Consider the following 17,674-nt stretch of genomic DNA (forward strand, 5'->3'; position numbering starts at 1 on the left):
ATACAATGAAGGGGGAAAGTTACAGTAGCAAAAAGGTTCATGATCTGTGGACCCACTTTCATTAGAAACTCAAATTACACATCTACATGCACATAATGTACACACATATGAAGGGCTGTGAAATAGATTATGTGTATATGTTACGCTTTTATTGAGCCAAAACTTCTTGCAGTGAAATACAAAATAGACTGTGCGATTTCATTAATTTTGGTATATTCATACACCTATGTAACCATCATTCTAGTCAAAATGCAGAAAGTATTTCCATGCCCACTTCCAGTCAATCCCTTATAGAACCACTGTTTAATTTGTATCATCATAGATTAATTTTGCTTCATACAATAGAAATGTTCCAAGGTCTATCTTCTGCATTAATTTTTGATGCAATACTAAATAATTTAAAATGTAATTTAAGAAATTTACTTCAGAAAGTAAATATTAAGAATGCCTCTTGTGTAAAAAAGAGTTCACTATGTATATTGCAAATAATCAAGAAATACTTTGTAGATATATGTTGATTTTAATCCGTACAATTGCCAACATAAATTACTGAAAAAGAAATTTTAAAAAATTTTATTTCTCTCTCCTTAGTTCCCCATTTAAAAGTGGTATGTCAATGGCAAGTCGGCTTTGTAAGGCTGCAATGTTAAGTCGGTTTAACCTGCTTGCCAAAGAAGCTAAAAAAGAATTACTTGAAGCTGGTACATATCATGCAGCCAAGGTAAGTCCTTAACGGAATAAAGTTATCATAGGAATAAAATTTAAGACATTAATGTGGTCGTTTTAAAATGAATCTCCTTAGCAAAAGTTTGTTGAATACTTCCTGAATATAAGATATTACCATGTAATGGTAAAATTGGTTTTTAAATGAACATGTCAGAAATTAGATAGGTACATAAGTATTGCCATTTAAAGTAGCCATTTTAGTATGGTATATATTTATTCTGACAGTGTAAGTTACATAGCACTCAAAACCTGCTATGTCATACCAGAGAAACAAAATATTAATAAAATTTATTCTGTATTTGGTATTAATTGTATTAACTATAGAATGTTAAGTATTCTAAAATAATATATTATTTAAGATATACTAATTTTTCTATTTTAAAGTTGTGAAAAAACTTTAATTTCAGCATCTGATTTGAACTTGATTTAGTAGGCAATGTACATAGCCTTTTTCTCTCTTCCAAAATATTTTTTACATAAACATAATGTAAGTTTAAGTCAAAAATTTGAAAACATTTTAAAAATACAGAAAAAAATATTATTAATACTTGTAATCCCACTTACTATTCGAAGTTAATACTCAGTCTTTTAATGTGAGCATGTTATTTCAGTTCATTCTCATATATAAGTATTTGTACATGTGTCTGCTTAAAAATAAGACCATATTGGGTATGGTATGTTTTAATCTACTTTTTCTTTCTATGTGATAATGACATGAACATCTCTCTCTCTTTTTTTTTTTTTTTTTTTTGATATGGAGTCTCACTCTGTTGTCCAGGCTAGAGTGCAATGGCACGATCTTGGCTCACTGCAACCTCTGCCTCCGGGGTTCAAGCAATTCTCCCGCCTCAGCCTCCTGAGTAGCTGAGATTACAGGTGCACACCACCATGCCGGGCTAATTTTTGTACTTTCAGTAGAGACGGGGTTTTGCCATGTTGGCCAGGCTGGTCTCGAACTCCTCACCTCAGATGATCCGCCTACCTCGGCCTCCCAAAGTTCAGGGATTACAGGCTTGAGCCACCATGCCTGGCCGTCATGGACATAATTCCAGATTACCATTATTAAATATTAAATGTAAATTACTTTGCTATCCTAATGCCAATAATGAGATAGCATTATATGAAAGTCATTTAATTTTACCAATTTTACCAACCTAATGCTCAACCTGTATAGTCACAGCCTGTAAGGCAGTTACATTAATTACAGGTGTGTGTATATATAATCACACATTTTTAAGTATAAAAGCTTATCTAGACTATTTCTGGTTTTGTGGCATAAAAAAGTTGTAAATTGCTATAAAAACAAGTAGAAAACCAGACAAAATTGTGAAACACAACCTTTCACAACCCTGGACATTAACAGAAGACAGAAAAAACATTCAAAGGTGTGTATTCCTCACAAACTCTTATTATTAGCCGACATGGTGGCCCACAGCTTTACTCCTAGCTACTTGGGAGGCTGAGGTGAGAGGATCACTTGAGCCCAAGAGTTCAAGGCTGCTGTGAGCTATAATCACACCACTGCACTTCAGCCTGGGGGACAAAGCAAGACCCTATCTCTCTTAAAAAAAAAAAAAAAAGAAAGAAAGAAAGAAAAACTGCTATTTTTTTGAGCAAGAATTACAGGAGTATGTGGCTTTCTTGCCCAGGGCTTTTGTCATTCATTTTTCTCATTCTTTTCTCATTCTCATTTTCTTCCTTTCTGCTGGTTTGAATGGCAAGAACTGTAGTTTTTTGACCCAGTGAGGCTGCCACCAAAAGCAGCAGCTTTGCTTTCAGAGGAGGTATACTTGATTTGGGACAGGAGAATGAAAGTTTGCAGTTTTGTTGGCTTAAATGCCAAACTTGGTAGGAAATAGAATGGGGAAAACTGGTAACTTTGCTGGCCCAAGGTTGCCGTCCTGGTTGGAGGCAAGTGGTAGGCCAACTAGTAAGTTAACAAGGAGATCTGGAAAATGAGAGAGCCCTGAAAGGGCTGAGGTAGATTCTTCATATTTCCCTGGCTGACTGAAAAACTACGCTCATGTGCAGGGAATATCCAAGAAAGCCCATCAAAGAGTATAAGCGAAGGGATACTTGATAGCTGACTGTAACATTCAGTACATTCCCTTCCACATACAAGTTGATCAGAAGATGGTAGAAATTTTACGAAGGCTTAATGCATTGATTTCTTATTAGCAACAGTGGAGGCCAACCCAAAATAGCCAAAAAAAAAAAAAAAATTGAAAAAAAAAAGTTGAAAGATACATAGTTCTTACTTTCTTTTTTTTTTTTCTTTTTTTTTTTTTTTGAGACGGAGTCTCGCTCTGTCGCCCAGGCTGGAGTGCAGTGGCCGGATCTCAGCTCACTGCAAGCTCCACCTCCCAGGTTTACGCCATTCTCCTGCCTCAGCCTCCCGAGTAGCTGGGACTACAGACGCCCACCACCTCGCCTGGCTAGTTTTTTTGTATTTTTTAGTAGAGACGGGGTTTCACCGTGTTAGCCAGGATGGTCTTGATCTCCTGACCTCGTGATCCGCCCGTCTCGGCCTCCCAAAGTGCTGGGATTACAGGCTTGAGCCACCGCGCCTGGCCCATAGTTCTTAATTTCAAAACTTTCTATAAAACTACAGTAATCAAGACTGTGTGGTACTGGCATGTAGACAATGAAATATAATTGAGAGCCCAGATGCAATAAGATATTATGTCAAGTGAAAGAATGCGTAGGCCCCATATCATGTGGTTTGATTTATATTAAATGTCTATTATAGACAAATTCATAGAGACAGAAAATAGTGGTTTTCAGGCGCTAGAGGAGGAAGAATCAGGAGTGACTGCTAATAGATACAAAGTTCTTTCTGGGTTGATGGAGAAGTTCTAAAATTAATGGTGATGGCTGCACAAATTAGTGAATACACTGAAAGCTGAATTGTACACTTTAAAAGGGTAAATTTTGTGACTTGTGAATTATATCTTAACAAAGCTGTTATAAAAGAAACAGTGGAGGCCCAAAGGGCAGTATAATGGCAGGTTCAGGGTGCTGAAGGAAAACTCCTGGCAACCAAGGATTCTGTATCCAGGAAAATAATCCTTCAGAAATAAAAGCAAAATAAGAGCATTCACAGGTTAAACTAATGTTAAGAAAATGTGTTGTTAGCAGTACTTCCCTAATTGGAATTCCAAAGAAAGTCCTTGAAGCTTGGAAAAAATTGTACCAGATGATAGCAAATCCACAGGAAGGAATAGTAAATACTGAAAATGATAATTGTGTGGATAAACATGAGACCTATGAGTATGTATATGTGCATGTCTATATATTTGCTCTTATTTTCTTTTTAAAAAGTTGTTTAAAACAACACTGTGTTGTTGAGTTTATAACATAGATACAATATATATGATAATATAACAAAGGATTTGGTAAGAAATGGCTCTATATTGAAATAAAGTTGCTGTTTTACCATAAGCCAGTATGAATCTGAAATCAAATATGTAAGGTAAAGAGGTATATTGTAATTCCTAATGTAGCCATGAAGAAAATAAATGAAAAACTATTGATAAAATACCAACAGAAGGATTAAAATAGTTCAGTAAAACATTTTTCTTAAACTGTAGGACAGTAAGGAAAAAGAGAAATTGTAAAAAGACATAAGATGTGAGAAATAAATAGTAAAATGGCAATATAAATTCACCATATCAATAATTACAATAAAGTAGACTAATTGTTCCAGTCAAATGACAGATTGTCAGACTGGGTTTAAAAAAAGCCTGATTCAAATATATGCTGTCTGCAATAGACACATTTTAAATTCAGTCTCAAATAAATTGCAAGTTATAAGGATGAAAGAAGACCTATAATATAAATAATAAGACAGCTGGAATATTTATATTAATATTAAATATACATGAAGAGGAGAAATATTGCTGGAGACAAAGAGCAACATCTTACAGTGGTAAAAAGGTCAGTACATTACAAAGATACGTGTATGTGGGTGTAACAACAAAGCCCTAAAATATACAAGCAAAATCTGACAGAGTTGTGAAGTAAAATAGACAATTCAGCAACTGTAGTTAGTTTTAATTCTCCTTTGTCAGTAATTGATAGAACAACTCCACAGAAAATCGATAAAAATATAGGATAAACACTACCAACTAATCAAAACTCACTGACCTGTAGAAAACACTCTACACAATAGTAGAATGTATGTTCTTTTCAAGCCCACATGGAGCATTCTTCAGCATAGGGTCATAAAGCAAGTCTCAGTAATCTTAAGAGGATTAAAATCATGCCAAGTATGTTCTAACCACTATGGAATTAAATTAGAAATCAAGGACAGAATGAAATATGGGAAACTGCTGTATATTTGGAAGTTATCTTGCCTCCAAATAACTCATGGTTCAAGAAAAAAATTATTAGGAAAACTAAGAAATACCTTGAACTAAGTGAAAGTGAAATGTGATATATTAAAATTTATGGAACACAGGTGGCCATTTGTAGCCATAAGTTATGCATTCTCAGATTCAACCAACTATGGATCGAAAATATTTGGGGGAGGGAGGAAGGTAAAGTTTAAAAAACAAATACAAAAATAAAAATAATACAAATAAAATACAGTATAACAACTATTTACATTGAATTTATATTGTATTAGATATTATAAATAATCTAGGGATGATTCAACGAATATGAGAGAATGTCCCTAGGTTATATGCAAATACCATGCAATTTTTATAAGGGACTTGAGCTTCTGTAGATTTTGGTATTTCTAGAGGGTCCTGGAACCAATTCCCCATGGATACCAAGGAATAACTATATAAATCAGTACTTAGACATGTATAGCTTTAAATGCTTATATTAGAAAAGAATCTTAAAATCAGTTATTTGAGCTTCCAGGTCAAGAAGCGGGAAGAAGAGCAAATCAGAACCAAAGTAAGTAGAAGGAAGGAAATAATAAAATGTAATGAATCAGAATAGAAATCAGTAAAATTGAAAATAGAAAAAAAATAGGAAAAAATCTAAATTTGGTTCATTAAAAAATTAAACTTGGTAATCCTTTAGCTACATTAACCAAGAAAAAATAACATAACAGAAATTATCAAAATTTGGAATTTAAAAAAAAGGGTCATCACTACAGACCTTAAGAAGCTTAAAATTATTATAAGGGATTATGAACAATTGTTTGTCAACAAACAAGTTAGATGAAATGGACATATTCCTAGAAAGACACAAATCATAAAAACTGACTCAAAAATAGAATATCCAAATAAAACTTAAGAGATCGAATTACTAATTAAATTATTTTCCTAAAGAAAATCTCAGACACATGTATGACTTCACTGATGAATTCTGTCAAACATATAAGCAAACTATAATACAAATCCTACAAAAACTCTTTCAGAAAATGGAGGAGAAAATGCTTCTCTACTCATTTTACAAGTCCAGTGTTACCCTGATACCAAAAGTGGGCCAGAAAACATTACAAGAAATGAAAACTACAAACCAATCTCTCTCATGAAAATAAATGTGAAAATCCTTAGCAAGATATTGACAAACCAAATCCAGCAACATACAAAAAGGATTATACTCCACAACCAAGAAGGTTTATACCAGTAATGCAAGGTTGATTTGAGATCAAAAATTACTTTATGTAACACACCATATGAATAAATTCAAGTTTAAAATTTGTATAATTATCTCAAAAGATGTACAAAATGCATTTGACAAAGTCCAGCACCCATTCACAATAAAAACACTGAACAAACAAGGAATAGAAGTGAACTTCCTCACCTTCATAAAGGGCATCAATGAAGAGCCTACCATTGACATTCTGCTTAATAGTTAAAAGACTGAATAACTCCTTTCCCTACTCAAGATTGGGGAAGAAGGCAAGAATGTGTGCTCTCAGCACTTGTATTCAACACTGTTCTGTAGGTCCTAGCCAGTGCAGCAAGGCAAGAAAAAGAGGTAAAAATGTACCTATACTGTAAAGGATGAAGAAATTATTTTTTTCCTAAATTATATCTTGTAGGTAAAATATTCTTTGGCAACTACCAAAAACAAACAACTGGATCATATGTGACTTTAGCAAGGTCACAAGATGTAAGAGCAATGTAGAAAAATAAATTGTTTCTATACAAGGAATGAATGCTCAAAAAATTGAGAAAGCAGCTTCATCCACAGTAGCACCAAATGTGTACTTTTGTGTGTGTGTGTGTGTGTTCGTGTGTAAACACAGAGGAATAAATTTAAAAGAAATGCAAGACCTGTACACTGGAAATGATGAAACATAGAGAAATTAAAGGAGACCCAAGTAAATGGAGAGATGTACCATCATAATGCACTGGAAAACAGTATTGTTAGGATGTCACTTCTCTCCAAATTAATTTATAGCTTCAAAGCAAAATTAAACTTCCAGCAGGCTTTTGTGTAGAAATTGACAAGCTGATTGTGAAATTGATATGGAAATCCAAAGGACTTTTTTTTATTTTTTTGAGGCAGAGTCTTGCTCTGTCACCCAGGCTGGAGTGTGATGGCATGATCTCGGCTCACTGCAACCTCCGCCTTCCAGGTTCAAGTGATTCTCCTGTCTCAGCCTCCTGAGTAGCTGGCATTACAGGTGCCTGCCACCACGCCAAGCTAATTTTTTGTATTTTTGATAGAGATGGGGTTTCACCATGTTGGCCAGGCTGGTCTCAAACTTCTGACCCCAAGTACTCTACCCGCCAAAGTGCTGGGATTATAGGCATGAGCCACCGTGCCCAGCGCAATCCAAAGGACATTTAAGAGCCAAAAGAATTTTGAAAAAGAACCAAGTTGGAAAACTTACCTAGTTTCAAAACTTACAATAAGGCTATAGTAATTAAGACAATGTATTGATATAATAGACATATAGATCAGTGGAACAGAAATAAACCTATACACATATGATCAATTGTTTTTGTACAAAAGTACCAATTCTATGGGAGAATCATTTTTCAACAAATAATGCTAAAATGGTGGGATATAAGTGGGTAAAACAAAAAATTAACTTAGATCTTTATGTCAATCATACACAAAAATTAACTCAAAGTGGACTTTAGATCTAACTCTAAGAGCTAAAACTATAAAACTTTCAAATAAAATATGAGAAAATATTTACATTATTAGGGAACGATTTCTTAGATATGATACCAAAAGTATAACCCATAAAAGAAGAAAATTGATCATTTGACTCCAAAATAGAATACTTGCTTTTCAAAATTCATCATTAAGGAAATGAAAATACAAACTACAGACTATGAGAAAATGCCGCTTTGGAAAACAGTTTGGCATTTTCTTAAGATGGTAAATGTGTGATCAGCAATTCCACTGGTATTTACGTGCATGTTTATAACAGCATTATTCAGAAAAGCCAAAAACTGGAAGCAATTCAAATGTTAATCAGCTGGTGCATACATAAACAAAATGTGTTATACCCCTGCAATGAAATATTATACCCCTACAATGGAATATTGGTCAGCAATAAAAAAGAACAAGCTACTGATACATGAAACAAGCTAAATGAACTGGAAAACTTTATGCTAACTAAAAGAAGCCTGACACAACAGGATCCTTATTGTGTTAATTTATATGAATTTTTTAGAAAAAGTAAAACTCTAGAGACAGCAAGTAGATTCGTGGTTGTCTGGGTTTAGGGCTGGGCCTGGCACCGGGACTGCAGGTGAGTACAGTGGAACTTTTTAGAGGTGAGAGATTTGTTTCACAACTGGACTATGCTGATATTTACATACCTCTATGAATTCATTAAAAAACACCAAACAATATTCTTAACAATGAATGAATTTCATGGTATGTAAATTATATCTCAATAAAACCAGCTTGTTAAAAATTAATTTATATTTTCATTTATAAAAAATGAAAATTCGCCAAAATATTAATGGTGGCTATCTACCACCATTAGTTTTATCTACCACCATGGAGTTTTGTGATTACCGATAATTTTTGTTTCCTTCTTTATATTTTGTCTGTTTTTCAAATTTTCTTCAATGAGAATGATTAATCTTTTAAAATGTTAAAAAAAAGAAGAAGAAGGAAAACTGGCCAGGTGTGGTAGCTCATGCCTATACTACCAGAGGTTTGGGAGGCCAAGGTGGAGGACCACTTAAGGCCCGGAGTTCAAGACCAGCGTGGGCAACATGCAAGACCCTGTCTCTACAAAAGATAAAAAAAAAATAGTGGGGCATGGTGGTGCATGCCTGTAGTCCTAGCTACTCCGGAGGCTGAGGCTGGAAGATGGCTTGAGCCCAGGAATTCAGTGATCATGCCACCATACTCCAGCCTGTATGACAGAGCAAGACCTTGGCTCTGAGAAAAAAAAAAAAAAGAATTGCTTTTTAGGAGTGTTGGGAAGGAAATTTTTTAGCTTCAAAAATATTAAAATATAGGAATTTAAAAAGACTTTCATTAACTTTTTAAAATTTCAAGCTAAAGAAGCAATATTGGGGCTACTTTTCAGAAGTTAATTGCTGCCTGCTTTCTATAATTCATTTTTTTTTTCTTCTCTAGTGTATGTCTGCCTCCTATCAAGAAGCTAAATGTAAGTTGAAATCCTACTTACAACAACATGGCTATGGATCCTGGATTGTGAAATCTCCCTGCATAGAGCAATTTAACATGTGAAATAGGCAATCCATTGTCACATTAAAAATCTTGTATTGTTTGGTATGTTTTGACTAGTAAAAGTGTTTTTAAAATATTGGTGGTTTTCAACTTTCAGAATCAGAGTCTTTAACAATAGCAATGTGCAGTAATTGCTGAAAATTTCTAAATATTCCTGCCAAATTACATTGAAACATTAGGGCTTTTTACTTTTTCATTTTCTTGGAAAAGGACTTACCTATTTGAATATGTAGCCATTTTGTATTTATTTTGATAGATACTGTAAAGCCATTTTCCTTTTTGTAGTTTAATACAGATTTCCTTTTAAGTTTTTGCTTTAAAGCTGTCCCTGTGGCTACCATATTCAATATTGTATCCTGGCATCTCACTCAGTTTTTTAAAAATTAAATATTAGGGGTCAAGAATAAAAATAATGATTCATACTCATTGATGAATTCAACAGACATTTGACTGCCTAATATTTGCCAGTCACCATGCTAGGTGTTAGTAAAGAAACAATACCTAAAACATCAGCTCTCATGTTAAAGGAGTTCATGAATGCAAACTGCACATATAAATGTAGAAAAATATTAACCATGTTAAGGAATAGTTTGATAAAGTAGTTACTCTATTAATAGAGGAGTGTCATATGTACATTAAATATGATTGCCCATTTTCAGCTGTTCTACAAGATCTATCTGTACCAAATGTGATTTCATTATTTATAATTTAGATGAACAGGGATTTCTAATTTATAAGTCAGTAAAAGACTGTTTAGCATTTTACCTGTATGTCTTTATACAGTGATTAGAAAGAAAGAAAGGGAAAGTTTACTTACTTTTGAGTTAGGAGAAGTATCTTTAGTGAAATTGTTTGTCCCATACTTTAGCTTCTACATCCTATTCCTTGGTTTGCAATCACAGATATATTAAACATGATTGGTTCTCAGAGTTTGTCCCCCTTACCTTAGATCTTTACTAAACTTATCAATCTCACACCTACCCCACATGAACTGTTATAATCACAAATGAGGTGTATATAAATTGGGTTTTTGTCTGTTCTAAAAGTATGGTAGAATTTAGTTGATGAAAGGTGAAGTCATGCTGGAAAGACATCTTTCAGTAATCTAAACTCTACTGATAATAGGTTGAATCATGTGAAGTTGCCTTTTTGGTGGATTAAAAGGGGATCAAAATACGGGCAGTTTCATGTGGATTAAAATAAACACAATATTAATAAATTCCATTTCAGTTAGTTACATAGTATTTATTGCTTATTTCTGCAACTGCTATTTCCCTGTTCAATATTTTTATTTTCTTTGCAGGGCTGTTTCTTTTCATAGCAAATATTCAGCCTTCTATTATTTCACTTCTCCTTGATAGTAAACTTGCCTTTGAAAATACAAGATCTTTCACCTTCTCTTGGCTCTTCCATTCATAACTATTTTGCTTTTAGCTGGCACTTACAAAATGTGGGAAAGTACTTTTATTTGTGTCTGAAAGTTCTGCCTCATTATTAAAAGGCCCAGAGTTAGGCATTGCCATGAGGATCAGTAAAAGACAATTTGTTTCCTCACGAAATTTGCAGTTTTAAGGGGAAGATAAAAATGCCCAACTGTTTTACAGACAAAATCTACTAAGTACCACTCATTTATTCAACATGTAGTCGCTGCCTCTGTATACTATGTACATTCAATTATATGTGGTGTTTTGGTTTCGAGAAGGGAAATATTTTGTCTAGATAAGGGATATCAAGAGAGACTTCATAAAGGATAAAGGAGATGGCATGGAGTAGAAGGCAGTCATTTAGTAGAAAGTCAGGAAATGGACGTGAAGCCCAGCATTTGCTTTTATGGCTGAGACTACTGTGAATCATTTAATCTCTCTTCAGTTCTTTATCTTTGCAAGGATGAAGTTTAAACTAATGATTTTCATTCTTTGTGGGAAGGGCTCCAGGCTGCCCTTCATCAAAAACAGCTGTGCTTTTCATCTCTCACATGTTATATATTGAAGTTCTGCAAGATAGTTTGCTTGAAGAAAACCAAACTTCTAAATTCAGACTTGTAAACTTCCACTTTTAAAATTGTTCAAAAACCGCTAAATTGCTTGTATCTAAGTTTAAGCCCCCTTTTAGCTCTAAGGTGATCTGAGGCAAACATTGAAGGATGGGTAAAATTTGGTAAGCTGAAATGGGAGAGAAAATGCATTATATCTGGAAATAATAAAGATTAGAGAGGAATTGTGTTCGAGATTAGAGAAGAGAAGACTGGAAATTTAGGAGGCCATGATAACAACCTACGTAAGAAATAATGATGACCCAAACCAGGATTGTTACCATTTATAAAGAAGATAAATTCAAGTAATGATGGGATGCTAGGCAATGAAAACAGAATATATGAAACAAAGGAGATGGACAAGACAAAGGTGACTCCATGACTTTGAGCCGGGTGACTGGAGGTACCATTACTACTACAAGTAGAGAAGTCAAGAATGGAATATGATTTTTCTGAAAAGATTTGAAGTTTTGACATTTTAAAGATGGCAATAAGATGGCTACTTGGATATATATAGCAATAAGAAATGTGGTAACGGAGACCTTAAGGAAGTTTTGGACCTTTAGTAAAAGGTTGGGAATCAGTCGTTTGGAAAGATTATGCAGATAGTTAGCGGTAGTTATTGAAGTTGTGAGAAAAGATGTTTGCTTCTTCAGGGAGAATACAAAGAGGAACAGGGCTAGAACCTCAAGGAACACTCATATATTGGATTCAGAAAAATAGGGAAACATGGAGTTCTTTGACAGGTAAGTGGAGAGTAAGGATAGCACAAAGAGAAATTTCAAGAATAAAATCAACATTCTTAAGTGCTGCAGAGGGGTCAAGGAGAATGAGAACTACAAAAAAAAAACTTTTGGATTTGGCAACAATGAGTTCACTGGTGTCTAAAACAGCAGTTCCCAAACCTGGCTGCTCGAGAGAAGCAACCAGATAGTCTGAACAAATCTAGGGAAAGGTCGCAAATCTGCATTTTGACAAGTTATTGCAGGTGGTTTGATACAGGTGATACTTAGTCCACACTTTGAAAAATACCACCCTACAGAATAATAATAAAAAGTCGTATTAGAATTGAGATTGGCCATCATTGAGGAATGGAAGATGAGAAGTTGTAGGCAGTGTCTGCATTCTTTTTCTAGCAGTTTGGTGACGAGAATAATATGGTTAGGATGTTTTAAATGTTTAAAGATTATGGAGATTTCGGCCAGGCGCGGTGGCTCACGCCTGTAATCCCAGCACTTTGGGAGGCTGAGGTGGGCGGATCACCTGAGGTCAGGAGTTCAAGACGAGCCTGGCTAACATGGTGAAACCCCGTTTCTACTAAAAATGCCAAAAATTAGCCAGGCTGGTGGCACGTGCCTGTAATCCCAGCTACTCGGGAGGCTGAGGCAGGAGAATCGCTTGAACCTGGGAGGCGGAGGTTGCAGTGAGCCGGGATTACATCATTGCACTACAGCTTGGGCAATAAGAGCGAAACTCAGTCTAAAAAAAAAAAAGTAAAAAGATTACGGAGATTTCATGTACATGCATGATTTTATAGTGGAGCCACCTAATGTGATTTTTACAACTTGTTTTGGGTCATAGTAGATGTTAGCCAGGTCGGAGAATTGACCCAGCTGTAATTGGGTCAGTGGGGTTATAGAGAATATAGAGTGATACGAATATATTACTGAAATGGCTGAAGCTAAAATGAGGGAAATAAGAGTAAAGAGAAGAATTGAGTAGAAGTAAAGCAGTTACACTGAGTAATGGGCAGTTTATGTTCAGGGCATTTTCAGTGAGAGTTCATAGAAATTTAACCCTGGCCTATATTTTGTCATACTCTCTTCCACCTTATCCCCCGTTGAACTCAAATCATTAGTAGAAATAGTACAATAGTTAAAATAGGCATGAATGATGGCTTATGAATGGAGATTGATAGTGGGTTTTTTAGCCTTTGATAGGTGTATGAGTCCTGAGACAGCTAGAGCCCTGGACAGTTAACTCTGGCCTCAGGCAGCCTGTTGTTTACACTGTGCAATGCCATTTTCTTATCTGTGATATGGCATACGTAAGTATGATTAGAAAGTATTGCCTTAAACTTCTAAATGAAAAATATGATGGTCTTAACCATGTAGTGAGGTAGTGCCTATAAAAGATAGAACAGACATTTAGTTATATCTGTTTTACAGTGTTTTAAGCAGAAGGTATTTTTAGATATATACATGCAGTCATCCCCCAGTATACCAGCGGTATTGTTTGATTCTAGCACACACTCCCACTTCTGCATATAGCAGAATTCACAGTCTCAAATCCTGCAGTCAGCCCTGTGGAACCTACATAAGTTGGCTCTCTCTATAGGTAGGTTTTGTATCTCTAAAATACTGTGTTTTTCATTCGTATTTGGTTGGAAAAACGTGTTAAGTGGACCAGCTCAGTTCAAACCTATGTTGTTCAAGGGTCGACTGTATTTTATTTTGCACATGAGGTGAAGTGATATGACAGAATTATTCCAAGGGGCATTAGATGGAGCTTGTGAAAAATAACTTGAGTATAATATGCACATGAGATAGGTATAAATACTTTGAAAATATTGATGATCCCCATCAATCAACCTTAATGTGACCATCTTCAAGCTTTAAAACAATAGTGAAAGAACACTGTGACTTCCAAATGCAACTTTGTCTTTGACAATGAGCTGAAATTGATGGTTCCTAGATAAAGGTAATTGTTCTTTGATGTGAGAAAGAAGAAAGAATATTGTTAAGTAAAACAGGAAGCATGCAAATTTCCTTTTCAGAACCTTTTGATCCTCATAGCATCCTATAAATTAAGTTAAAGTAAAAGTATTCTGTTACTTCTTATGTTACAATAGATGTCAGAAATATTTAGTTTTATTTAGCTTAACAGTTACACTGTTCAGGAACATCCTGGTTACCAAAACATTATTAGTTCCTGGAAATAATATTCGTGTTTCTAGTGTTAAAATTTCTGCTGAGCCTGAGTTGCCTTTCTCTATGGTGTTCTAAGTCTGGATTACTTTCTGTTTTCATGGAAACTGTAATTTTCATTTGTTATATGATGGTAGAAGTGAAAAGGTGTACTATTCATAGGTTGGTGTTGGCATTTATAATTTTAAAATGAATGATTTCCTGAGAATGAAGTTTTGATTTTTCTACATGCGTTAATATACTTGTCAGAGTCTTGCTTTGCACATTGACTGTAATGTAAAGGGAATTCATTATTGTAGTAACATTTTAATATGTAACTTGTTTGGACAGATGACTTTATAAATTTTTAAGCTATATCTTTGGGTACTTGTTCAAAATGTTAATGCTTTGTAACTTTTTTCCATCAACTGTTTGTCAAATTGTTTCATTAGTAGAAAGATATTTTAGAGTACAGTTTGATAGTACTTCAAGTCAGACTTTGAATATTTTAGCCCTGAATCTGTCAAAGTTTACTAGAATTTGAGAACTGAAAAAATTTCATGGCATCTGTAGTGTTCTGCACAATAGGAAATTCCATTATTATTATTTATTTTTTGGACTCTACACAAGCAATCTATTTACAACTTCCTGCTTCTTTAACAATATTATATTCTTCAATCAATTTAGATAATTCTATGTTTCTTGAATATATCATGGATTTCCTCTGTATTCTCTTTACTTATGTTCTCCCCTTAGCTTAGCAAGACCAAACATTTCCACTTCATCTTTATCCAATTTCTCTCCTTTCTAGGGCAGCTGAAATAGAATTTCTCCATGAAATTATCTTTGAAATCTCCTGCTCTTAAATCTCTCTTTTGCCTCTGAACTCTCATATACTATGTCATGCTATGCTATATTCTCTTATCACATTCATTTTTACATGTCTTAGCACTGTTAACAAAATCGTAAATTTGTTTATTTATTTATTGCCTCCCAGGCAATTACTTTCCTATAAAAGTTAGTTAACATTTACGTATTGAAAACTGTATAAATTTTTATTTTCCTCAAGAGTGAAAGTACAAGCCAGGTGTGGTGGCTCATGCCTGTAATCCTAGCGTTTTGACAGATCAAGGTGGAAGAATCCTTTGAGCTCAAGAGTTTGAGACTAACTGAGGCAACATGGTGCGACCACATCTCTACCAAAAAATATTTTTTAATTACCTGCACGTGGTGGTGCATGCTAATAGTCTCAGCTACTCAGTTGGCTGAGGAGAGAGGATCACTTGAGCCCAGGAGGTCAAGGCTGCAGTGAACCACGATCTGGCCACTGTACTCCAGCCTGGGTGACAGAGTGAGACCCTGTCTCAAAACAAAAACAAAACCAGCTATTTTTCATGTCTAGAAACATCTAAATTTACTGCTACAGAAATGCAGAGCATTTCTGGGTTCTTTAGATATATTCTCTTACAAACGAGTTGTCTTCTTTGATCATTTACTGCTAAATTTTTAATGAGTGGTCATCCTGTATAACTGTGCACTAAAATGACTTGTTTATTTCTTCCTTTTTTTAAATTTTTTTTTTTATTTTTTGAGACAGAGTCTCACTCTGTCACCCACACTGGAGTGTAATGGCACGATCTTGGCTCACTGCAACCTCTGCCTCCTGGGTTCAAGTGATTCTACCTGCCTCAGCCTCCTGAGTAGCTGGGATTATAGGTGCCTGTCATCACACCTAATTTTTGTATTTTTAGTAGAGATGGGGTTTCGCCACGTTGGCTAGACTGGTCTTGAACTCGTGACCTCAGGGGATCCACCCACCTCGGCCTCCCAAAGTGCTGAGATTACAGGCATGAGCCACTGCACCCAGCCAACTCGTATTTTGCAAAATCAAAAACTTCCTGGAATATTAAGAATGTATATGATACCAATTTTAATGTGTGCTTTTTTAAGTAAAGGAATTATTTTTATCTCAGAATTTTAAAAAATGTTTTATTCTGAAATAGAGGCTCATAAGAAGTTGCAGAGAGGTCCTGTATACCCACCACTCAGCTTCCTTCAAAGGTGCTACATAATTATATTATCAAAACCAATAAATTGACATAACACAATATTACTCACAAGACCACAGACCCTACTCAGGTTTCACCAGTTTTTGCATTCATTCGTTTTTTATGTGTATAGTTTTATGAAATATTTTCCTATATGTAGATTTGAAAAATTACCACCACAAAGTACAGAATTGTTTCATCACCACAAACTAACTCTGTCATGCTGCTCCTTTGTAGTCAAATTCTGTCCCCTAACCCACTGATCTGTTCTCTCAATATATTTTTGTTGCTGAGATTCCATATTATATAAATGAAATCATATAACCTTTGGAAATTGGCTTTGACTCAGTATAATAATCTGGAGCTCATTCCAAGTTGTCTGTATCATAGTTGCCCCTTTTCATTACTGAATAGTATTCTGTTATATACATTACTGCAGTTTATTTTTCCTTTCACCCATGTAGGGACGTTTGAGTTGTTTTCAGTTTATTATAAATACAGCTACATTGAACATTCATGCATTTTATATTGTGATAAAATATATGTGACATAAAATTTACTGTTTTAACCATTTTTGTGTATAATTCTGTACTATTAAGTAAATTCACAATGTTTTACTGCACTGTGTTCTCCATTTCCAGAAGTTTTTCATCATCCCAAAAAGAAACTTTGTACCCATTGAAAATAACTCCCCATTCCTTATTTCCCCAGGCCCCTTGGACGTTCCGGTCTATTGAATGTTTTATAGATTTGCTTGTTCTACATAACTCACTTAAGTGGAATCATATAATATTTGTACTTTTGTGTGTCTGGCTTATTTTACCTAGCATGATGTTTTCAAGGTTCATCCATGTTTGTAGCATGTGTCAGAACTTTCATCCTCTTTTAAAGCTGAATAATATTTTATGGTATCTATACACTGCACTTTTGTTGTTTAAAAGTTCATCTGTTGGACATTTGGGTTGTTTCTACCCCTTGGTTATTGGCAATCTTGCTGCTATGAACATGAGTGTGCAAGTATCTCTTTAAGTCTCTCATTTCTTTTGGCAATATACCTAGGAGTAGAATTGCTGAATCATATGGTAATTCTGTTTAACTTTTTGAGGAACTGCCAAACTGATTTCCACAGTGGCCGCACCATATTGTATTCCTACAAGCGATGCACAAGGATTCTAATTTTCTACATCCTCACCAACACTTACTATTTTTCGTTTTTTGACATAATGTTCAATAACTTTTAAAAGTATGATCAATTGACATAGCGGAATTTATTGAAAACACCATCATTTTTCCACTGGATTGGAGTTGTACATCTGATATAACCTTAT

General features: G+C 34.7%; 1 protein-coding gene across 7 annotated transcripts in view; it reads left to right on the top strand.

Moving 5' to 3' along the window:
* ADAD1 (adenosine deaminase domain containing 1) overlaps positions 1 to 9,413 on the top strand; it is a 52,070-nt gene extending 42,657 nt beyond the window's left edge. For 6 of the 7 annotated variants that reach the window (XM_033215174.1, XM_033215175.1, XM_033215179.1 and 3 more), the window contains exons 11-12: positions 592 to 721; positions 9,247 to 9,404. In XM_033215174.1, coding sequence (XP_033071065.1) covers positions 592 to 721; positions 9,247 to 9,360 — 244 coding nt within the window. In that variant the 3' untranslated portion in view covers positions 9,361 to 9,404. Of the gene's footprint in view, positions 1 to 591; positions 722 to 9,246 lie in introns of all 7 variants that reach the window. The other variant, XM_033215177.1, reaches the window with a different exon arrangement.
* Positions 9,414 to 17,674: the final 8,261 nt, after the last annotated feature.

This window comes from Trachypithecus francoisi, unplaced genomic scaffold (genome assembly GCF_009764315.1).
Source record: "Trachypithecus francoisi isolate TF-2019V2 unplaced genomic scaffold, Tfra_2.0 Lachesis_group1, whole genome shotgun sequence".
NCBI lineage: Eukaryota > Metazoa > Chordata > Mammalia > Primates > Cercopithecidae > Trachypithecus > Trachypithecus francoisi.